The 25,376-nt window shown below is 40.8% G+C and overlaps 2 protein-coding genes across 13 annotated transcripts in view; both read right to left on the minus strand.

Moving 5' to 3' along the window:
* Positions 1-759: 759 nt before the first annotated feature.
* On the minus strand, positions 760-14,567 carry phaf1 (phagosome assembly factor 1). Of its 2 annotated transcripts, none has more exons than XM_020102175.2 (16): positions 13,221-14,567; positions 12,662-12,744; positions 12,025-12,108; positions 11,794-11,837; positions 11,329-11,408; positions 11,135-11,229; positions 9,375-9,439; positions 8,957-9,069; positions 8,566-8,699; positions 8,271-8,354; positions 7,557-7,639; positions 7,333-7,376; positions 7,117-7,166; positions 6,654-6,712; positions 6,444-6,516; positions 760-6,141 (listed from the first exon to the last, which is right to left on the minus strand). In XM_020102175.2, exons 1-16 carry the CDS (start codon positions 13,282-13,284, stop codon positions 6,046-6,048), a joined length of 1,251 nt encoding a protein of 416 aa, XP_019957734.1. In that variant the 5' UTR covers positions 13,285-14,567; the 3' UTR covers positions 760-6,045. The 2 variants fall into 2 exon arrangements, with proteins under 2 accessions (XP_019957734.1, XP_019957733.1); XM_020102174.2 differs by having other exon boundaries at positions 9,375-9,472; positions 13,221-14,391.
* A 1,112-nt stretch (positions 14,568-15,679) lies between these two features.
* Positions 15,680-25,376, minus strand: part of cbfb (core-binding factor subunit beta) — a 31,133-nt gene continuing 21,436 nt past the window's right edge. For 3 of the 11 annotated variants that reach the window (XM_069528704.1, XM_069528702.1, XM_069528710.1), the window contains one exon: positions 15,680-20,193. In XM_069528704.1, coding sequence (XP_069384805.1) covers positions 20,122-20,193 — 72 coding nt within the window. In that variant the 3' untranslated portion in view covers positions 15,680-20,121. The remainder of the gene's footprint in view (positions 20,194-25,376) is intronic. The other 8 variants (XM_069528703.1, XM_069528708.1, XM_069528711.1 and 5 more) reach the window with 5 other exon arrangements.

The following is a 25,376-nucleotide window of genomic DNA, read 5'->3' on the forward strand; positions in this document are numbered from 1 at the left end:
TCTCTCATCAAGTTGTCTCTTGATCGTTGGCCAGGAAACACGTCCGTCTGCGTCCTGCAGCCCTAATAAACAGGTTTGTCTTCACCATCTGCTCATCGACTTGACTTGTGCTCCTTGGTCCAAACTGATTTTGGTGTGCATCTGGATCGGGGGGGTAGATCCAGGAGGTTTTTTTTCGTAAAAAAGAATAATTTGTGGATCTTAATGAAAAATATCAGACGGGTTTGGGAGACAAATATTTATGATTGTGTGCAAATGAAAATACGGATCAAGCCAATTTAAATAAGTTGGGCCTTGGTGGAGGTTTGCACTTTACTTTTTATCGTAGTGTTGCCAAACAAGCTAATGTTTTACCATTATTATCGTATTAATTTGCCCGGTCACCTCTTCACAACACCTCAGTCGACTCGGCGCCACATCAGCTCTTTTCGTGCATGAACCAACATTTAAACAGCAAACAGCTGCTCGCAGACTTTAACGAGACCAAGTGTCCAATTACGTGTCAAACTCTGGACTTTGGAAACTTCATTTATAAAAAGTTCTTTCTGGACTATTGTAAATCTGCTTAAATACAGATCAACTTAAAGATGATGTTTGGCATTAAAATGCAATATACTTTTTATATTTGAAGAACAAAATATTTGTAATTTTCATCAGAGTTTACAGCTAAAGTCAAAGGAAAATTTGCAATAGTATATAAATATAAAAGTTTGAGTTTCAAGGTTGTGTAAATTAAGAAATAAAACAATTCCATTCTCCTTGACATCCACATTTTTTATTTTATTTTTTCATATCCTGGTTGCACACACATAAAATGAACTTTGTCGTCAATGAACAGTGAACATTTGATTTCAGAAAAGTCCAAATGTTGCATCGAGGTTGTTAAACAACGCACAGCAGCAGCTCATCTCAACAACCATCAATCAGGCGCCGTCAAAAAAAATATTCTGCTCCAGCAAAGCTTTCAGTCGACCTCGTCCGTCTCCTCGCACTACATCCAAATGTTATTGCCGTTTTGTCAGTGGACATGCTGAATGGATCCATGTATTTTTAATACACAAAGTTAAAGTATTCAAAATATAAAATGCCACATTCCAATGAAATTTACAAGATTTAATTAAGCGTAACTGCCCCAATGGGTTCAAAGTCCACAGAAGAGGAGAATAAGGGACATGTTAGAACATATGATACCAAGAACAGACAATACAAAGCATTAGTGTGAGATTAACACTGAAAAATCTGTCCATGATAAATTATCACAATCATCCATTCCTCCACTCAGCAACACAAAAAAAGAGACTTTAAATTGAAAACCACACAGAAGTTCCAGATTTCAGTTTTCTGATTTAAAAATATCAGGAAAAAAAACAAGGTTGGGATGTTTCCACCTGAGTTTGGGAGCGAGATTAACTACCCAGCATGCAACATGATGACATCATCTACTGTCTGTGTTGGAGTTAACAAACAGGGTTTGTCCGTCTGATCACCAGCATCTGATGTGTGTGTCGTGTGCTGGGCCCAGTTTCCTGTGACGACTGGACATTTCTGTCCCAAACGTTGGATTTTCTTCGCTCACATTCTAACTTTCAGTTTTTCATTTCTTTTTTTCTAATGCTCTCTGATCCATCTGCTTCCAATGAGACACTTTGGGAAATTACCAATTTATTCAAATTCTGTGAAGGGTGGAGGGAGAGAAAGAAAAGTTTCCCCTCAGGTTTTAATTAAATTTACTGACACACAATCTCCTTTTTTTTCAGAGAAAATCTTCTGCACAACTCAATTTTGTTTTGGCAGAGTTTCATTTCTAAAATCCTGTATTCCACGTAAACTATCATGAGCTTTAAAGGCCTGTGAATATTTGCACTGTTCTGGGTATTTAATGTCGATTCAAACACAAAAAAAAGAGAAACAGCTGAAATAAAAAAAACACTGACATGGTGAAAAAAAACCTGAAAAATCCTCATCTTAGAAAACCCAACCTGTCTTTCTCTACAGGAAAACTGAAAACATCTGAGACGGCCATGACACCATGTTAGCTTATTGATATTCTCTGTAACACACACACACACACTGTACAATGATGCAATTCAATGCATTCTCAAATCGTATGTACAAGGAGTTTTTCCTTTTAACAGAGGAGAGAGAGACAAAAGTCAAAGACAGGCTCGGTGGGAGATGAGGCACAATGTTCAACAGTTTCGTGTTTGTTTGTTTTTTTCTCATTGATTTCTCATGTTTGTTTGCACAAAAGCAAGTTGTAGCAAAATGTTGTAATATACTGCAGCTTTATTTTACATCAGCTCCAGAGTCCTGGCCTCAGAGAATCAAGGAGCGGATCAAACATCTCTCCTGGCTCCAGGAACCACATCACCTCACTGAAGGAGGGAGTTCGGCAACAAGAGAGCTGAAGCCAGAGATTTTTTTATTTTTCTGATGTAAACACGTAAAATCAAGCAACGAACTGAAGCTTGACTTCAAATCTGACCCGTCTACTCCACCGGTCCAAATGAGAAATAAAAGGATCATTGTTTTACCGCCTGCGTAAAAAGGAGCTTTGTGTTTGAACGCCCCTCAGGAGCAGTTCAAGCGTTTCTGAAGCAGGTTTATCTACATCTGCGAACACGCAGCCTCCCGCACATGGAAAGGTTTTGATACCAAAGGGGTCTGGAATTAAAAATAAAACAAGATTTAAAAAAAAAACTAAAAAAACTTTCCAGTGATCGTTTATGAGCAGATCCCTCCTCCTGAGATTTTAATGGAATTAGCATCGAGGAAAGAAATGTGAATACACTCAGCCAGAGCCTGAGTCCGTTGTGTCCGTACCGAGCCGTTCAGATGTATGTAAATTAGAAGACACCAGAATAAGAGCACAACTATTTACAGCGTCTGTACATCAACATCAACTCCAGAAGCATTAGGACCCAAATACTTTAGAATAAATTCAAAAACGATCTTCATCCAAAATAAAATAATAAAAAAAAAACAATAAAACACAGGAAATCTGGTTTTAAATTCAAAGCCATGCTGAGCCGAAAAGAACGGTACTTAACTTAAGACTAATAGTGATTCTAAAAAGAGGTAAATCGATGATTAGCAGTTAGTTAGTAGTGACGCAAACATTTGTTTTTTTCCGTTACAGTGAAAGGGGGGGTTTCATTGAATCTGCTAACTCGCACTCTGGTGTCTGTGAGGGATGAAGTCATTGACTCAGCTGGGCTGTGGGTGAACATTTACAAGATAAAAAACAACACTGTGAAGTTTTAAAAGCTGTTCTACATGAAGCGACATCAAAACAAAACATCCCATTTTTTCATTTCATTCTCAACAAAATAAAACGAGCTCCGACTTCCACCCCGATGCATTCACACGCAATCACAAATCAAGCAACTGTGACAAAATGAAAAGCACATGGGATTGTGTGAAGGGACGATAACACAGAATATGTGTATTCAAATTAATACACAGTTTATTCAGTTGCTTAAAATCAAAAAGAACTGAAATGTTTACATCACAGGAGGGAGGTGCAACCTGCACTCAAACATCACGGAGGAGTGAATGATCCCCATTTTTCAAAATGGGGTCAAATGTCCCGAACGCACAGAGAAACAATGGTAAATATTTCAGTGACAGCTCTGTGACAACGATAACCACTGCACAAGAGACACGCACAACAGGAACGACACAGGTTCTTACTATTGTTAATGTGTCTCCAGCTGTAAACCTCCCTGTGACAGACAGGACCCACACTCGTATGAGTCACGTGCTCTTGTTTTGTGTGATTACTGTCGGCAGGAAGAGAAACCGGGAGCTGAATTTTAGAGGAGTTACTACGGCGATGAGACGACACACAAACTTTACAGTGATGATGTCTGCGGATCAAATTAAAATCCTCCTGAAACATCTTTGGCTATAAGCATTTGGCAACAGAGAAATAAACGCAGACATCGTGGAGGGATGAAGATGAAGAGAGTGCAGAGCAAGAAAAAGAAAAAAGAGAGAGAGAGGGAGAGATGGGTGTGAGGCAGAGGACGTGACGGCAAACATGGACTCCTCTGTTCAAATGGACACGTCACAGGTCACTTTCGGGGACGTTACAAAGACTTGTGTTCATTTCCTGCAGATTTAACTTAAACCTAAACTTAACCACTGACCCAGAAATAAGCTTTTTACCCAAACAGGAAAAAACAACATGGCTGGTGGAGCAGTGGTAAGCACCATCAGCTCCGTTCTCCAGCTTCCACCCCTGCGTCGCTCTGGCATTACTCTTCACTCTACACTTTCCCTGGATTACCAACCCAAGCTTTAAAGGATAAGCTGTATAGATAATGGATGGATAGAAGGAACATGGCTTTGTACAAAGATTTCCCCCAAATGTGACCTGTGACAGAGACACACACACACACACACACACCTCTATCTCCAAACGTCTCCGCGACTTCATCTCTGAGTATAGGGCACAATCGACCGGTCAAGTACGAAGGTGTGTATTAGTGCAAATGTACAAAATGGATTTGATTTTATCAACACTGATCACAATGAAAATGGTCATCGGTGGGAAAGAGTGACAGAGGACGGAGAGAAATACAAACTAAACTGCGTGCCAGGTCTGTGCCCCTCACAACATGCAGGATCAGATCTACACAGCTGGCTGCTGGTTCGATCTTGTGACGAGTCTCTTTCCATTCAAAAGCATCGGCCAGGTTCATGCAAACCTCGTGTCATGCCTGCGTGTTCCCGTGTTTTGTGTTAGCGCTGCGAAGGCTTAAAAAAAAAAAGATGAGCCAGGTTTTAAATATTAGAAACGACCAAGTAGTGAACAGATTGCTGCTGCTGCTGCGTAAGTGTGCTTGAATTTATGTCCTGAAATGTCGATCAGCGGCCGAGCACATGCAAATATTCACTAGTGAGTGTGAGTCGCTGATGTCCAGAGCTGCATGCAACAGCTTTGGAATAATAATGTTCGCTGATGTCTGCTTGTGTGTGTGTGTGTTCTGTGTCTTTTGAGGGCACCACTGAACAACGCTGAAGGACGGGTAAGACGATGAAGAGGGCGACAATAATCAGGAGGTGATGTGGGATGTTTGGATCATCTGGTTTGATTGGCTCGTCCATGGAGTGGGTTACGTCCTGGGCCACGTCTCTTTCCAGACGCACTCAGGGTGTCTGAGTGCGTCTGGTTCCTCAACAGGATCTTGGATTCTTCTGTGTGTTTCTGTATTTTGGTTACAGTCCTCTGTGTGTTTGGCTCTGATGGTCTCTTGGTCGGCTGGTTTGGTTCTCGTCATTTGGACGCATTCCGGGGTTTTGACCGATCCAGTCAGGTCTGATTATGAAATTGAGGCAGGAAGACAGGCGGTACGGTTCGGCAGTGTGATCGGATGATGTGTAGTCAGCGGGTCGAGTTTGCTTCAAGAATTTTGGCCACAGCAGTTTTCAGTTGCAGCCGAGTTGACGTCACAACTGTTATCTTTAAAATGTGCAGCAGGTGAATTCCAAACGCTCGCAGTCTCACCACCACACTGTCGTGGTTTACATCTACGGTACATCTCACTGGTGGAGCCTTGCCGTCCAAACTACGGTCTGTGGTCGTCTGTGGTCCTGGGCGGATGCAGTCACAGGATGGAGACAGGAAACAGCTGAGCTCTACGAAAGCGCAGATTTCTTCACTATGTCAGTTTGCAGCACCACAGTGATATTTCCACACAACCAGGGAATTCTTTCACTGGTTTCATTTCAAAGCTTTAATGCTCCAGCACTGCGATAATGTATGTAGATCCTGGATGTCATGGGATATGCTGGATGTGTCTGATTGGAAGAATAATCCTAATACCCACTGTGAGAAGCTGATTAGCGTCAGGTCTGATTTGGTTGTTCCTTGGGTTCTTGTTGTGCTTCTACTCAGTGTTCGTTATCTGAGCAAGAATAGCTTTGTTGTCCTGGGTCAGGTCTGCTTGGTTAAGAATCTGGCTCCGTGTTAAGAGGTTCAGTCAGTAGAGGTACTAGATTCAGGACAGGCCAGAATGGGATGCGGTTCTGGTTGCTTGTTCAGTGGGAACTACTACTGGATTCGGGTCGGGCTTGACCGGTGGTCCGTGGAGCACCGTAGAGGGTCACTGACGCTATGTGGTTATTCTGCATCACCTGGGAGAGGAAAGCAGACAGGCACAGTAATAAATAGTCATTTTAGCAACTTTAATTATCACATCAAGAAAAACATCAGTTCCCTTTTCCTTCGGCACAATGAAACTCACCTAAGATAAAACTGATTTGAGTTTTTACTCACTTAATGAATTGTACATTTTAGAAAATTGAAATAGCAACAGCTGGTAAATAAGTTAAGGAATAAAGCTTGATATTGAGCATCCAATGTTTTCCTTTCCTTTTCAAATAAGGCTGCGCACACACAGACTCATTTATATCTACAGAGACCAACGTGTTCTGACCTCAAAGATCATCCTCTGCAGTCCAAAACAGAACGTCGAGCCAAATGGGTTGGTGTTATTGGCTGAGGAGGACCTGTCCAACACAAACACATAATGATCATCTGGGTGCTGTTAAACGTTTGGTTTGCATGTTGTCTTTGTGAATCAACATTTTAAATACGCTCACGAATCATTTTAGCGACGGTGCGATTTAGTTTCTCTTCACTTTACCTGTGGAGCACAACAGGCTTCTCCATCGGGTGACCCAACAGTTCCTGAATCTGATCCCACTGAGAGACAGAGACACAAAATGGTTTAAGAGAGAAAGAGAAAAAGCTTTTTATCCTCTGTCAATGCTGTTTTAACTAACTAGAGGGGGATCATTTTTGAATGACTATAAAAAGAGCTGCATCCAGATTCACAGGTCTGAGGACAATAAAGGCTCCAGTTATCTGAAATGTACTCGTTATAGTTGCAGCCAAACAACAACCCCAACAATTACAGGCTGAAATTTAACAATGGCATTTATGAACGATGAAGAAATGTCTGGTTACCTTTATATAAAACATTACAAAATAATGAAATCTGTCAGAGCCCTACAGCCCTACCACAGCGCCACCGTGTGAAATTACAGCAAACACATCGACAATCTGACAAAGTGTAGCTGTTGTCGTGAATTCTATCCACGACTGACCTTGTTGTAGGTGGTTAAGATGCAGTCCTCTGTCTGAGAATCAGCTCCTTCTAAAGAACGTGGAGACAAATCAGAGAAATGAGAATAAAATTCAATCACATTATTTATGCAAACAAAAGTCTCATGACCTCCACTGAGGCATTTGTCTGTTAGTTAGCATGATCATCGAGCAGAATTCTAGTTATTTATGATGTTGATTTGTGAAAAATGTCTCACCTTTTTTGATGACTAGTGGAATCTTAAAGTCACATCGATGATATCTGAAATGAAGGAAATCACAATGAAAAGTGTGTGAAACAGAGACAGAAGAGACTCGATTGTTGACGTGAAATAAGAGAAATAATGTGGAAACTATTGTGGAAAAAGACAAAGGGGAAGTAAACCTGGGTAAAGAAAATATAAACATACAAAAAAAGTTTCTTAAACAACAAGATATTTACATATTGAAGTTGTAATGTCCCGGGAAGTTGGTATGCAGGACAAACTTCTTCACCAGGTGAGTTGTTGAGTCAAACAGGATATCCTGAAAAATAAGAAAAACACAATTTTTGGCTTTGTTCTTGTTTGTTCGAGCAGATCAGCTCAACACAGTCTTATCTGCAGTAAACAGAGTAAATGCACATTGAGGGACTACGCTCCCACACCCATCCATGTGAGGGGAACTGTGCAGTGGAGCTCAGGCTTCTTATTCAGAGGACATGAACAGCGGCTGCAGATGAGTTCGTCTCGTTTACTTTCCCAGCACAGATTCTCAAAACAGGATGAAGATAACGACCCTAAAAGTCACAGGCTGAAGATATTTTATATAAAAGTCACAGACAGACGTAATTCAGTTGCTGATTTGACAAAGATTCAGTTCAAGGATCCAGAAACTGGCTCATTTCTCTTCTTCAGTTTTATTTGTTGTTTGGATTTTTCCACTTCTACACACGTAAGCTGCAACTACCAGCTAGGTCACATTTTTTGCAGCAACATTACCTGTGTTCTACCAACAAAAACTACATTAGCAAGAACAAGCTGGGTGTTCATGACTTAATTACATATGTTCACTTCACCCAGACTTTTCAAGTTGGTGCTAAAACTGTGACAAAAATATGGGTACGAAAACTCTGAACACGACTGTATAGACACACATACAAGTCCAGCTCACGTACCACTCCAAGGGTGAAGTAGTTGAAGAAGTAGTCGTTACATTTAGAAGGAACCTGCTTGTGAGGTGATGGAGAGTGGATCTTCATCTAAAACAAACAAGGATTGTAAAGAATTCAGAAAGTCACATGGAAGAGGTGAAAATATTCACATCTGGAACCAGTGAAAGAAAGCAAAGAAAACACCAAACATGGTCAATGTAGCATGTCTGTAATTAACTGGTGCAATTCCTCTGCGGTAAAACAAGCTATCAAGGGGAGAAAACTGAGCCGTCCGGGTGTAGATCTGAAATGTTCCTACCTTGTCCTCAGACTTGTAAAAAACTTTATGTGGTGAGCCCAGAGCACCGAGTACATCCTGACAGGAATCTCCAAAGTAGATGCTCCTCTCGAGAGACCTCACTTTAGCATCAGCCATCACACCTGGACCACAACCTACACATCACATCACAACGTTACATCAGATAAATGACAAGAAAACTCAAACAGCACGTACAAGAGAACATTCAGACAGTTTCACACACTGGGCACTTTATTAGGAACGTCATAGTAAAACTGACTGGGGCCTCACTTTGCTGTCAAAACAGCCTCAATTATTCACGGGATGGATTCGACAAGATGTTGGAAACTTTTCTCTGACATTCTGATCCACGTCTTCAGCTTAGTCATCGTTTGTCTGAGACTTGTAATACCTGCAGTGAGAAGGCGGAGTTTGAGCCCCAGAGCCCCTGCCCGGTCTCTCAGGACATCGACACACTCTGCATAGATGTTGCCAAGGAAACAAGCCACCGGCATCGCTGGAGCTCTGAGGAAACAGAGAGCAGAGTGTTTGAGCCCCTTATTACCGACATTTCTTAATCCTGAGGTTTTGTGTTTGTGTTGCCTGTAGCTTACAGACCAATATTTACCAAATATCCTACAAAACCTTTATATGTCTGCAAAAATAACAAACAAGCAAGTAAATCAGACGGCAGTGAGGCCGCTGATTTCAAAACACTCAAGCATTTCTCATCATGTGATTCATTATTTTCTTATATGTTGTTATGCACACGTTGGGCAACATTTACTTTGCGTAACTGTGTGTGTTTGCGTGCATGTGTGTGTATGGACCTTGTTTCCTGCAGGTTGTTGCCAGTGTAGATGTGCATCCTCTTGACCATGGCCCCGTGGGGAATCTGCAGGGAGGCCAAACCCAGGGCATAGTTAGGCTGCCAAGGCAAAACAACTGGGACTAGTAAAGCAACTGGAATCCGGTGTATTGTGTTTGTGTGTCCAGCTTAACATACATTTAGAGAAGATACAGTGAATTGAAAGAAAGAAGTGAGAGACTGACTGACTCCACCGTTTCATCCTTTCACTGATGTGTATCATTACATTTCATTCCGCCTCCGGTCTCTATCAACTCGCAACCTTCAATCCAAGAGGTCTGACAGCCAATCAACATTCATTGTGACTCGACAGTGGTTAATTAATGTGCACAATTGTCTGTGTATTTCCAGGTTGCATTCATCAGCACAAAGCAGCAGAGATGAAAAACACCAGTAGATGATTTATTCTCATATCAAATGAAAGTAAAAACTTGGAATGTTGAATAAATAAAGAAATCTGCTCAGCATTATAAGGCGTCTACACTGGGCCAGTTTGATCATCATATGCTCATTTTACAAATAACCTCAGACCTTTATTTGTCGTCATACACACAGGAAACCGCTGAGTGTTGAGAAAAGCTAATATTTTATATAAATATATTATATATTACTAGAAGCTGAACGCATCATGTTTGTGCCTGAACACAAATACAGGCCACAAACGAGCAGGAATCAAAACAAATCCAATCAACCTGCTCCTCAACATGGAGCGCAGGATGCACAGTATTGGTTAATGAAATAATCAATAATATGTGCAGATATGATGGAGCCATAGACAGTCTATGGTTGGAGCAGCAGGTTGAAGTATGAAGTCAACTGAAATGAACTAAATGTGTGAACAGGAGCAGTAAAAACATTTCTACGTGATCTGTGCTTTCAGAGGAGCAGACGAAATTGGCAGACGACAGAACAGCTGGTTAATGACACGCGTGAGCCAAGACTTCCAAAGCTGCACAACACAGAGAGTACGACATCCACAACAGGCTCTGTCCACCTATTCAAACATCAATATAAAGCCACACAGGCTCAAATCTGACACTTTTCTCTATTCAGCAGTAAAAACAAACATGCATTAGACTTCACGATGTAACTGCTGAATATCTGCTTTGTCTCGGAGAATTTAACAATAAATTAATGTTGCCTGCACCAGCTCAAGTCCCATAACTCCCAACTGCAGTCAGAATCTTTACTGCTTAATTTACACTGCAATGAGTCATTAGCCCCTTTTCCGTTCCAAAAAAACTCACTATCTGTCTGCAATGCGAAAAGATATAATCGGCATTCACTCCCAGGTCAAATGACTCAGCAGCAGACGCAGGATTCTATCGGTGCTGGCTCTAATCGGCAGCGATGGAATCCTGACATCTGGGTGAGAGGGCTAATTTGGCTAGACGGTGAGGTGAGAGAGCCTAAGTTGTTGTTGTGTTCATGATGTTGGACATGACGCACCGGGGGGGGGGGGTGTCTCACTGACACCCAAGGAAATCCGTATGCTTTAGGTGTCTGCATCCCACGATATTTATGATCACAGTACAATGCAAGTGAGCTGATAGGATTTCAGAGACGTGCTCAAAGCAAACACAGCTCTTGACCTCAGCCTGTCTGTGTGAAGGGTAATCACTTAAATTCACAAGGCCGCCCCAATTCCCCTTGGACACGAAGAAATGTCCACTCAGCTTTTCTTTAACTGGCCGATGGGCAAATCTATCACAGCAATCTCACCTCGTATTTCGGAGCTTCATTCCAAGAGTCCAGCTGGAAGGAGAAGGACAGTCCCCGAAAGTTGAGGTGGAACAACTGCTCTGCGGCATTGTAAACTGGAGGGTGAGAGGTGGAGAGGACAACATGTCATAAAACAGAAAAGTACGATCAAAATGTAGCTTCATTAAAAAGTGTGTTTTTGCTTTGTAAAGTACCTCCAGGGTGCGTGGCTCCAAACGACTGGTCTATTTGTTCTATTGTGGGGGCAATGGCCTGAGAGTTGAAATGGACTCCACTGAAACACAATACACACAGAGTCAGCGTAAAATCTATTAACATTCATACAGGCTGTGCTGCATTAGCTGAGCAGCTACTGCCACTGATGTCAAATGGGTTCCACTAAAAGAAATATAATCTTACACATATGCACTTCCCCACTGTGAGAGTGGTCTCAGACTTTTGGACCCCACTATACCATTAAAGCAAGCAGACTCCATTAGCTGTTGACATATCTCACTTGGAACTGGTCTCTATGGCAAAGTAAAACACCAATAATACAAATAGACATATAACATATAACAAGAGTCTGACATGGTTTCCCCAGTGGATATAACCGGCTGTTTTTCAACAGGTTAACTCCTATAACTTCATTTGGGTGACATTATTGTATTTCTACTCACCAGTATTTCAACTTGACTTTGCTGAGGTCATACACTTCGATCACCTGTCACCCACAAAGATGAGAAACATTAGGACACAAAACAAAATGTTAGTTAAATATTAATGAGCAAGGTCCGGGAAGTTTAAATATCTTTGCTAAAGCTGCTGCTGCTAAATTCCTCTGGAGGAATACAATTTTTTCCCCCAAGTTTCTTTCTCTTTTCCCACCAGTTTAAATCAACAGTTTTCACCTTGAGTCTCTGGTTTGTGGCATCAAACAGCAGTTTAATCCCATCCTGAGTCAGGTTCAGTATAAGGTCATGGCTGAGTGGTGTCTGAATAACAAAGAGATAAACAAACCAATTAATTACACAGAGAGGCTTGTTGACAATCACTATCAGCTGCTCGTGAGGAGGACACACCAACTATATAACAGCAGACACATGTATATTTCATCACACAAAAAATGGACAGCAGCATTTATTACCTTTACTGTTTGTTAATATGAACAAGTGCTTTCTTTTTTAAAGTTATTGAATCTGGAAAATTAATATAAATATTGACTGATTAATGCAGTAATGTTAAGATTGGCATTCGAGTTTAGAGAATCAATCTTTCACATCTACTATATAATTATGACTATAGTTTTCGTGAGGTCATGTAAACAGGGATGTCACTATATATAACACGATGTATGGCAATTTAACAGAAAATATTTGGTATTATTAAACAGCTGGAATTACTGGTACCAAACAGAAATCTTGCACTGTTGCCCAAAATAGGATTCTTGCACAAGCTGATCAACAGTTGTGTGTGTGTGTGTGAGAGAGAGAGAGAGGGAAAGGGAGGGAGAGGGAGAGAGAGCATGCAATAGTTTGTCCATCTTACCTGCTCACTGTATAGCACCTGGACGTTTTTGATGATGCGGCAGTGCTTCTGTAGAATAGAGATGGCCTGGGCCAATGGCATCCCTGAAAACACAGACATGTAAACACACACACACACAAATGAAGGAAAGCTACATGATTTCTGATTAAGCCCGTTGTAAAAAACAAAACTAACATGCAAAGATGATAACAAAAAAGAGGTTTCTAATAGAGCCCAACCGATATATGGTTTGGCTGATAAAAAATATGATATGAGCCTTTCACGGTCATAATGGTGTCAGCCAGTGTGTGCTCAGATGAAAACCTTTTATTTTACAACATTAAGAATGCAGAAGGTTGTGCATTTATATTCACGTTTTACATTTAAAAAAAAGTTTTGTAATTGTGTTGTTTTATTTGAGATACAGTTTTTGGTTAAAACATCAAGCCTCAATTACATTTCTTTGTCGATTTATCATTATGAGACATTGTTCACACCGTATATCAGTATCACATCTGCATTCATCGGCCTCTTGTTTCTAAACGTAATGGATGGCAAGGTAGAAGGTTGTAATACGCACCTAAGGCGAATTCCCATTGCTCATTTCCTAGTGATCTCTCAGGCACCACCTCCAGATCCAGCATTGGCAAGTAGTGAGGGGGGGACAGCTCACCTCAAGACACAGTGGGACTGAGGGACCCTCCCTTCCTCTCTCTCTCTCTGCTCGTCCTCTGGTCACAGCACTGTCTCACACTTATATCAAGGTGGCCACTTCAATTGATAAACTCTAATCTACTCACTGCTCTAAAGACACCAAACTCAATCTATGAGTTACAGCGGAAAAACACTGGCCTCTTCAATCACACGTCATGTTGCTGACATTAAAACTGAACGACGAGGTTAAATATTTGGAATGATATCCACAGCTCTGACTGAGCCTGACAGAAAAACACCGGATTTCAATTACAGAACCATTAAATCACAAGTAACAGGTTACCCAACAGAGACTGACAAGCGTGCACATAAACAAATGACGCAACCAGGAGAGCCAGCTGTCACTTAACCTGCAGCTTGTTTTGAGTTGAAATCAACTTATTACACAACTTTAAATTCAAAGTTAAGGACAACAACAATCGAGATTTCAAAGTAATAACCCGACAGCCAGCTCGTTGAACCACAGTCCCGCGTGTCCACCGACCTGATCCGCTGATAAACAGATGAGGAAAAAACACAGAGGCACAAGTATATCGCCCCCTGAGAACCAGGCTGCTCCCCTCGGCTCCTTATCTGACACTGTCACACGGTTACGAAAGCAACACAGCGCTATGTGCTAACGTTAGCTGGCGAGCTAGCTGCTGCCTTTTTTTTTTTTTTAGCCTGATGCTAACGAAGTGTAAACATAGATAACGTCTGTGCTGGGGAAGGAGAACCACAGACACCAGGGGAGGGAGGAGGGGGTGAACACTGCGCTTCAGAGCCGGCACCACACAAACAAAGAGAACCCGTCAAGCTGCTGTTTTTCTTTCTGCCTTCCTTCCACCGACAAGCTTTCCAGCCCCCGGGAGCTTAGCTGCTACCTCGGCTAACTCACAGCCCTCGCGACTGGACGCCTCTCGTCCCCCTAGAGTCGTCGACTGGTGCAACAATGTCCACCGTGTCCCCCGTCTCACGTCCTCGATGTCCGCAGCGGAGACGAGCGACACAGGCTCCGAGCCGCAGCAACTTCGGGCATCAACAACAGCCGAGCGATCAGCTGACGATTCTACTTCCTGTGTACGACACGCGGCGCCTCGGAGGTTTGCGTGATGACGTCGCGGTCAGCTGACACTGTGGACGAAAGGAACGGCGGGAAAACAAACACATTATTTTTATTTTTTTAATTAATATTTATGGTTATTGATGATAAATGTGAATCATAAAAAAAAAACTGAAGCTTTTAAAACATCTGTTTGTACGCAACAGCTTTTATTTATTATTTAGCCAACCACTCACTTAAAGGATCAGTGTGTAGAATTTACTGACATCTAGTGGTGGAGTTGCACATTGCAGTGGAATACATCCTCACCTCACCCTCCCCCTCCGAACACAACAGAGAAACAGTGGAAACCTTCAGTTGTCATAAAAACTCAAAAGCTGTTTAGTTTGTCCAGTTTGGACGACTGTAAAAAAACATGGCGGCCTCCATATAAGGACACGCTCCAGATGTAAATATAAAGCGACAACTCTAGGGTGGAGAAAACAACAATTTGTACGATTTAGATGAAACACAATAGTGTAAACATCACTAGGATTATTTTATATTTAATTTCTGCCAATGGATCCCTTTCAACTTAATCTTACTTGCTGAACCTTAAAATTGGAACATAAATATGTTTTATTATATTATGATACTAAAAATAAAAAATGTCATCGTATAATCAATGAATTATTCATTCTGAGTCTATTCAATGCAATGACAATCAAACCTGCACACATACTGTACGAGTAGTATGATTATTTTGGGGGGAAATTGAAATCATCGCCTTCCTCTTTCTTATTACATTTTTATCGTAGTGCATTTTTATTACTAATTTGAATTTTATTTTGGCAGTTTACTAATATACTTATCATCCTCAGCTATACAGATGTATTTCCTCTCCTAAATTATATATTTTTGTGAATTTGTATGTAAGCTATTCAGTGTCTAATGATTCACATAAACCATGTGAGACTTTGAGCTCATCTTCTCCAAATATTAATTGAAACTTCATTATGTATATGAATATACTTGGAAGGAGATTTACCCTTATTTCACTCTGTTCTCATCCAAATGCCTAGAACCTTAAAGAATCTCACAGTTTTGACATATCTGTGAAAAATAGTTTGTCACTTGTTGCACTCAAAGCTTTAAAACACGTCTTTCTAAGAACAACGAACTGCAAATAGTAAAAGGAATTTAAAAAGTGTGATGTTTTTTCCAGCTCTACTCGGAGAAACAACAACAAATATATAGATGTCAGCGAAGCACCATTTTGAATGTACAAAAATGAAACAAATACACAAATTCATACAAGTTTATTAAGAAAAACATCTAACATTTCGAACTGAATTTCTCATATTTGAAATTCCTCTGAGAGGACAAGCTCAACCCTAAAACAGAGGAGAAGACAGACCGCACACACAGAGAAAAGAGAGTGTTTAGAAGCCAAGAGATATCACAGAGTTCTTCTTAGATCTCTAAATGAAGCCAAAGTATAAATAACTTACACAAATAAGAAGATAAACAGTAAAAAAAAAAAGAAAGAGAAGTTACCGTGGTTTATTTTTTGCCTTAATGCCTGCATTAAGAAAATTGAAGGATGGAGTATCAACTATGGTGGATAATCATTGAAATAATAGTATATTAATAATAATAATAATATTACACTTGGCGGGTTTATTGGGGACATTGTGGTCACTTCCTAATGACAGATTAGTATTGATGTTGTTTCTAGGATTTATCACAGAGTGATGGCTGCTGCACTAAGTCATGTGGCAGGTGTACAGCTGAGCCCATTGTCTTAATGGATCACTTTCAACCTGTGTGAGCGAGAAGGCAAGAAAATCGCAGTGCGGCTTCATGTGCAGTTCAACTCTGGTGAACTTTGACCTGCGATATTCGCCTCGCATTTGTGTCACCCCGCCTTCACACTGAAATAATACAATAGTTTACCAACTTAAAAAATGACCTCAACTCTTTTTTCAAATCAAAATGATGAGTTGTGTAAGTATAACTTAACTTTTCTTTGAATAAACTTAAAGGTTCAGTGTGTAAGATTTAGGTGAAAGAGATCTATCAGCAGAAATTAAATATATAAAATAATCCTAGTGATGTTTTCACTAGTGTGTTTCATCTAAATTGTTGTTTTCTGTACCCAAGAGCAGGCTCTTTATATTCAAATACTTTATATTTACATCAGGAGAGGGTCCTCGCTACAGAGGCAGCCATGTTTTTACAGTTCCTATGACAACTGAAGGTTCTCCTTCATTTGTGGAGGGGGAGGGGGAGGTGAGGGGTATTCAGCTGCAACATGCAACTTCACCACTAGATGTCACAAAATATTACAAACTGAACCTTTAACTCATGACTTATAAAAGCCCCAAACTTTTTTTTTCTGACACCTACTGTACCTTATACACTCTGACAGCGTCCACTGATGTTAACACCGATAGACCAGTAATATATAAATATGTAGTTTGTACTACTGTCGATGTCAGAGCCCAGCTGTCCTGCACTGCTTGTAGGTTCTTGAACATTTTGCACACAGGATTCAGTCTTATGGAAACAGCCACTGTAAATATGAATCTACGACAGCTTCCACCAACTTGATCTGAGACTCATCTCGGGCCTCACAACATATTTCATGCTTCCTTCAAACTGTTCACCTCATTCACCGTCATTCACGTCCCTTCACTTCTCACCTGCTGGACTTTACTTAACAATACACACTTGACCTGGCCACAAAAAATCCACTCTTTATCCCACTGACTGAGCTTTTAGACAGAAAGTATGTTTTCCACTTTCTTCACCTTAATGAAGCAGCAGGTCACAAGGTCAGCTGACTTTATAATAGAAGAAAAATGGGAACATAACAGCTTTTTTTTCTTAAGTCTCAGTGGGAAGGACATCAAGCCGATGAGAAACCTAACTTCCTGACCTGTGGTTACCCCAATTATATCCTCCTGTAGCATCCGAATGTGAGGATGACAACTCTGCATTGTTATTGTTGAACTCTGGGCTCGATGATTTAGTTGCAGATGCAGGGAAACCGGAGGAGACCTTGTTAGTGTGTTGATGTTAATGAGGCTGTACAGGAATCTAACAAATTTGTTATTTTTGCAAGTTTCCTTCAGTTCTACTTTCTGAGTTCTTGAAAAAAATAATTAAACCTCTCTGTAGCCTTTCACGCTGGGGTAGTATCATCATATCCATCATATTGTTTGAGTTTTCAATACATTTTTCACTTTTTAATTTGAATTCTAATGGTTGTTTCCAGCAAAAACAACATTTCTTTGTTTCTTACAAACACAATGTACAACAATTTTCTTAGTTCATGTAAAGCTTAAACTTCTTTATAAGTCATACTGACGAGAAAGAAAAGGATGAACAAAAGAGATTTCTTGGTTATAATAATTATAACAAAACCGTTGAGTGCTGTAACTGTAAAACACAATGGAAAAATGAAATGAGCTTCTCGTTGCACAATATAAAAAACACAAATGTCGCCTAATAACAGGGCTTGAGTCAATCCACATTCAATGTATTTAACCCCAGGAAGTGGATTTCCTTGAGAGAAAAATCTAACAAAAAAAACAAACAATAAAAAGACAATTGATAAAAAGAAAACATGAAAAAAAACGACAACAAAAGTCCTTAAAACTCCCAAACGCCTGGAGACATTTTCTTATTTTCAACTTAACATAAAACAGCCTACTGCTGATACTACAGGTTCATAACGAAGCCAAAAGATGGACAAAATAATGAGTACATGTACAGAAGGAGAAGTAATATAAAAAGTAAACATCATGACTTTCACACGAAAAAAAAAAAAAACAATAAGAGAAGAAAACATAGCATTTCATTACACTAGTGCTGTAACAGGACAGGGAATCGTATTCAGAGGCTTTTTCCAGTCCTTCAGTGATGAGGAATCTGTGGGTGATCGATCGATAACTGAATCAGATCTGTTCCATAGATGGTGTAGTCTATTCGATCTGAGATGATTGGTTATTAACGTTTATTGATTAGAGTGTGTTTTTGAAGTCGTTATGAGCATGTGGTGGAATGAAGTGGTATGAGTTAGAGAAGATTCAAATAAATTTAGGCGGATCCAGGATATTTCTTTTTTTAGATTCCCAGGGAATAATTCAAGGATCTTAATAAAATTATATTTATGATTATGTGAAATCTGGTGCCGATCTCAAATGCAGATCTAGTGAGTTTAAATGTGGTTTCATAACTGAACTGTTGGGCCTTGTTGGAGGTCTATGCTCTCAGAGTGCCATTGTAATTATAAAATAAGAAAAAGACATGTTTTCAGCTTTTTAAAAAATGCAATCTTCTTTAACAAATTGGTTATTTGGCTTCTGAAGTCTGATATTTTTCACAGCCTATAAAGGAGCAATCATTCCTCCAGCTTTCTAAGAAATTCAAAATCCCCAAAGTCAGTAAAGTAAATCCAGATTACAGCAATGTCATGTTAAAATGAACCTGAGCGCAAAAGCCTTGAATCACCCACGTCTTCCTGACCAAAGCGCTGCACAGAGCGTACTCTGAAGATAAATAAGCTGCATAGGGAACGACAAAGAACACAGGAGCAGGCCTGTGTTTGGTTTCATGCATATAAAGAAAATCCATGTGGAGAGCAAGACTGATTGTATCACATAGTGCAAAACCCCTTGGAAGACAAAGGACATTTTGAATTGAGCCCCCCCCCCCCACCACCACCCTCCCTCAACACTATAAACACCTCATCATTTCCACGATTGCTTCCAGAGCTGCAGATATCGGGAGTTTGCAGCAGTTTTCTTTGTTAACCCTGCCGCCTCGAGGTCGTTGTGACGGAACGTGCCATTTTGTTGTCTCACCGCAGCGACGGCAAGAAGAAATAATTCAAATTATAATACAGCAAACACAAACTTCTCTCTGGATGCTCTCCTCCCGTCTATAATCCCCTCCCCCCCCTCCCCTCTCCAGCAAAGTGAACTTTGGTCTCAGAAAACAGCAGGTTTCAGGAAGTGAACTGGGTATAGTGGGGTGGGGGGGGGGGTTGACAAGGGCACGTTCACGAATGTGAAGTGTTGCACAACGCTGAGTGTTTAGTCAGTCAACACTTCACTTTTGATACGTGCTCGACTTGTAATCCTGACCAATAAGCCCTGATCATGACCCTGAGCCAAATAAAGCCTCTGTATCTCCTCCACCTCCTCCTGTTAATGACCTCTTGAAATTCCTCTCCTTCTATTTTCAACGTCTCGTATTAATAGAAAATATACCTTTGGTACTCCAAACTCACCCCCCCCCCCACACATACACACACCTATCAAATCCTTTTAGACCTGGACAAAGAATATCTGAACTTTCTGTTATATGTCTGAAACTCTCGTCTAACTGGAGAAACAACTCAGACTCTGGATGTGTCACAATTACAATATGCTCATGTTCCTTCCTCTGTATTAAATTACATTCGACTACTTTTTGTCCAGGTCTGTGGTGGCCTTTTAATCTGTCTTGTCTGTAGCTTTTATTCACTTTCAATTCAAATCAATTCAGGAAGTTTGTTTCCCTCTACATTCAAATATTCAAAATAATCTTGGCATGTGAAAACCTTTTTTTAGAATAATGATGAGCAATTGGTCTAAAGCTTTTCTTTTCTATTGATTGTGTTGAAAGTGAACAGACTGCCAGCACCCGGTTTCCTCCTCTTCCTCCTTCCGCTCCTTCCTCATCTTCGCCCTCCTCCTCAGCGCATCTTGTGCTCTACGTCAGCGTTGGCCATGTTTGAGCCAGGGCTGGGGTCCTGCTGTCGTCTGGACTGGGGAGAGAGAGGGATGGAAGTATGAAAGGAGGGAGGAGAAGAGAGGAGGAGGGACAAAAAGAGGGAAGGAGGCGGAAGGTGATGTAAGACAGATGAGAGATAAAGGAGGGAGGAGAAGCAAAGGATATAAGAAAGGGATGAGAGAGAAAAATACAATAAATTAAGTATAATTCTTAGGTAATAATAATTTATAGATACATTTTGATTTCCTGAGTTGTTTTTCGATGTGCCGGCGTCTACGTGTCAGAATCTCTCTACACATTAAAGAATCATCTGTGGCACCTGCTGAATCTCTTTCACTCTTTCATAACAGTGCCACTGACTGACGGCTAAAATAAATACACACGCCTGTTTGTGTTTTATCACCTCCACCAAGGAGGCTGCGTTTTCACCAGCACTTGTTTGTGTTGATGCCGGTTTTACCGCTGAGAGTTTGGACAGTAAACAACTAGAACCCACAGGTAAGAATAACTGTGCACACGACAGTTTGGTTCCTGGGTTTTAAAAAAAGCTCAGGTTTGTTTGAGGCTACGACAACACAGAGGTTGCAGTTCCTCAAAGTGACACTAGAGGAAGCCAGAGCGCTTTACAGTAAGGTACGTGCGACTGTTTACACTCTTTAACTGTTGCTGATATTTTCGTCAAGGTAGCTGGCAGACATACAGGCAGACATATAAACTGGCAGACACGCAGGCTGTCTGACACAAACACACACAAACACACAAACACACACACACACACACACACACATGCACACACACGTTAGGTCATCATTAGAGGCCATCAGCATGACAAGACTTTAAATATATTTCATGACTGGGTATAGTGTGCGTGTATTTGTGTGAGCTCCTGGCACGACCCCCTGCTGCTGTAAAAAATACTTGTGGTTATGTGTTTACACTTAAGTGATAGCTGGGAGAATTTAGCAAAAGGGGGAACGGGGTGAGAAACGGAGGGAGAGGTGAGAGAGTGTGGGCAGAGGTGAAGCGGAGAGCAGAGCAGACAGAAATGCAGACAGAGATAGTAAAGGGGTTGCTTAGTTCAACTGGAATGTAGTTTGTGTCATCTCAATGACTCACGGTAATAGCAACGTACACACAGTCACATGCACACGCACACACAGACACACAGACACACGTACAGTATGTCATGCTACCATTTTGACTCCTCGCAGCCAGACTGACTCCAGTTTCTGTCTGCCTCCTCTGGAAAGCTTTCTGTAGCTTTATCAAAACTGCTGCCATCAAATATTCATGTGTGGCTCAATTAGAGCGACTGGATTTTGGATGAAAGTGGCGTCACAATGAGTTTCCTCAGTACAGCACCATTTGTGGTCCTCCCCGTGTGCCTGCGCTCATAATGGATGATTCTGCAGCATGTTCGCGGGCAAATTTCAGAGCCGGTGCAAGAAGAAAGAAAGAAAAACGATGCAACTTTTTCACCTTAAAATAGCAGCTTCAAGATTAGTTTGAGAGTTTAGTGATGTGGAATATGGAGAATGGAGCCACTTCCTTCACCCTGAATGTCTGTTCTTGTTCTATGTCACTTTGGTGAGTGGGTAATCTGCTGTGAGAAGTGTGCAACTGACTGATCAGCAGCTTCAATTGTCAGAATCAGGTCCAGCAAGTTGAAGAGTAAAGCTGAACCATAGATCAGTTAAAACGATGTAGAAGTCATTGAAAACCAGAGTTTATTTCCAATATTCTGCAGGAAACCAGCAGAGTTTGGTGGATTCTGACTTCTGGTTCAAGAAAGCTGGGGATCATGGGTAATATCCACCATTCAGTTATGTTTCAGTGTCCGAGCTCCGTTACAGACACTAAATGAATCACCACATGTGGCTGAAGAGGGCGCTCTTGCTCAGTAAAATTACATAGTGTTGCTTTAAGTGAACTGAAAAACGACTAAATATTTTCATGGGTAAATAGTTTGATTTAGCTATTCTCTTTTTTTAGCCTTGGAAAAAACTAACAATTTAAATGTTATAATGATGATTTTAACTGAATTTGTTTTCGGAACAAATGTTTCTAAGTTATATCTTTGTCAGCGTCAGAGCTTTTTTTTTTCCTGGTGGAACTAATAACATTAACAAGTGATAATGATGTGATTAGCTACACCCACGTTTGACGAGTTAAACTAACTGCTGAGAAAAAGGACTCTTCAGTTTCACTTCACGCTTTTCTCCCTCGGATCACGTGCTCCGCTTCTGCACACCAGAAGATTTACAACTTCACTTGCTTGTTTTAGCAAATGGTAATTTGTCAGTTTACATTATACTCTCTCGATTACATGCTATTTTGAGACGGACAAGACAGAATCCAAGTTTTCTGCAGAAATGAAGGGAGTGGTCTTTGCTAATCATAAGGACAGAGGAGCTTTCAGTATCGATCCACACACAGATGGAAGCTTGCAGGGCCACTATAGGGCTCCTCACCACAACTCAATACTGGAGAAGAGTGTGTGTGTGTGTGTGTGTGTGTGTGTGTGTGTGTGTGTGTGTGATGTAGACCAGATTTGCTTATCTGCGATTTTGTGCTCATATGTGCCTGTAGAGTATCTGAAAGTGTCTGTGAATGTGTGTGTGCATGTGCATGTGTATGTGCGTGTGTATGTGTGTGTGTGTGTGTGTGTGTGTGTGTGTGTCTCTCAAAGCAGGGGGTCTGATTGCGATCAATACTAATGATATATTAATGCTTTCAGTGCCAGCTCATCATTCACCACCAAATCTCTTACTGCGGAGCACTTTGGAGTGTGTGTGTGTGTGTGTGTGTGTGTGTGAGACAGAGAGAGAGTTAAAAGGCACATTTCTTCTTGATCTATCGCTTTTCCATCCATCACTCTGACAGGCACCTTCTGACCTTCAGTGACTGGAATATCTGCTGCTTTTGGATGAAAAATGTTCTATCTGCCACAATGACAAGGCTTCAGGAATCGAGAGGGAAACATCTTTATATTCATTCAACAGCCACACGGAAAAAACAACATAAATATATCTTAAAGAAAACCTACATGTGCCGCTACATGTCAAGAGTGATGGAATCTTCCTATCAGTGTTTTAAATGTGGATTAGAGAGCGAGGTTATCAATACACAATATTCCCTGCCACTAGGGGTCGCACAAGCAACAGCATCTCGGAATAAAATAAAATGCTTTGACGTGAAAGTAAATTAAATTGTGTCTCCTCCATGTTAGTGAATGGGCCAAAACAAAAAGCTAAATATTCGTCAAATACATTTTTTCCATCATTTCCTTCTTATCCACTGACGTCGGTTCAAGTGTTTTCGGTGTATTTATGGTTTGTTATGTGATTCTGAAACCTAATCGACAGCTGACTCGTGATTGGTCAAACACGTGTATTGCCGGGACCTTGATTCTGCGGATCCACTCCTTGATTAGTGTGAAGCCATTTTGCTTCACGTTTGTGCAGCGGGAGGAAGTAGAGACACATCGTCCATCTTTATTTACATAAGAATCAAATGCATCACCAAAAAAAGATCCAGGTACCGACCATGCAGACTAGAAAATGTCGGGTCTCATTTGCAAATTTGTGTCAGAGTCCACTTCTCCGCCCACCATCACATTTGTGCAATGCCTCACAACACATGCATCGCTCACATAACTCACTTCTATGGTTCACTTTGCATTCTTGCCCATTTATAATTCTTCTCTGAATAAGTCCTTTGAGGGGACTAGTTATCACTGTTGCATGCAGTTCAGCCTATTGCATACTTTGAAAGCAAACCTCATTGTTTTCTAGAAAGCTGACTCAAACCTGCCCAAGTCACGGGTCAATGAACAGGACGTGTAGATCGACGTGCAGATCAGTACTACACACGCAGAGGAAGTGTGACTTCTGTTACTGCAGGACGCCATTATACGGCACTATACCTTTTTAAAGACAACGGTTGTTGGCTGCTAAATCATGACCTCTGAGTGTTGCTACACAAATGTCGGCTCAAAATGTTAAATCTGAATATGAGACTCCGCAAGCTGTATATCAGTGAAAGCCTTTTATGTGCAGAAGAATAAACTATACTAAAATGATGATGCTATAGTATTTTTTGAAATATAAAGAAAAATCATCTTACTGTCTCTGCTATTTTTGCTGCATTTCTTCTTCTCAACCTGATTATTATATTTAATTTATAACAGATCACATGTGACACATTTAAACTGTAGAGTAGGAAAATAACTGATGGAACGAAGACGACGCAGATTTGGTCGTGAGGTTGTGACTTCTATCAAACAGACAGAGGATGTTCGCTGCTCCTCTGAATTATGGAGAGATAAATAGATAGATGAAGAGAGTCAGGGAGAAGGAGAGGCAGGAGGAGAGATGGAGCTCAGACCACAGAAATGCTGAGGCTGAATCTGAGCAGTAATTTAGCGAAGATCTTCAGTCACACCCAAAGAAGCTTCTCCTCATGAGACAAATATCACAGTAACACGTCTAACTATCTGCAAGACAACATGAATATTTCTGCTGATTATTTTGTCATTGTTTATTTCTGTGGTCAAATACACAACAAGTTCACGGCCTCTGTTTATTAAAGGTCAGACAACAGCTTAAGATTGAAGATTAAATATGGATTTTAATTAAGAACATCTGGCTCTGATGACGCCAAACAAAACTATTTTCAACTCACGGGGAGTTAATCTGTCATAACTCAAAATTCTGAAAGTAAAAGACTTTTAATGACTTTCTACACCTTGAATATACATGTAGGGGGCGCTGTAGAGTCATCCTTCAAAATAGCTCAATATCTCAAGAAGAAATCAAATACGTATAAAAATGGACCTGTTCTGGTACCTTGACGTTCAGGTGAACTTTAGTTAAGTCATGTCTGTGATGCACGGGACCAGACTACAACCTGAACTGACGGGTGGTTTCCATCCTTTGATGTATTTTTACATGTGAGATAAAGCGATGTGATTTTTTAAAAGATAGCGGTGGCGGCGCTAATATTGATTCAGCAGGAGACACAAGGTTTTCTTTCTTTCTCCTTTTTTCCTCCGAGAGCCTCGGGGAGGAAACATGAGATTAGTCAGATGAAAGTTCTCCCCCCCCCCCCCCCTCTGCTCTTCATGTGCTGCCTTTCTTTCACTCTCTAATTTCAGCAGGACCATGTGCTGCAAAGCTGTGGTAGGTCTTGATGTGTGTGTGTGTGTGTGTGTGTTTG

The sequence above is a fragment of the Paralichthys olivaceus genome, chromosome 7 (genome assembly GCF_024713975.1).
Source record: "Paralichthys olivaceus isolate ysfri-2021 chromosome 7, ASM2471397v2, whole genome shotgun sequence".
Classification (NCBI taxonomy): Eukaryota; Metazoa; Chordata; class Actinopteri; order Pleuronectiformes; family Paralichthyidae; genus Paralichthys; species Paralichthys olivaceus.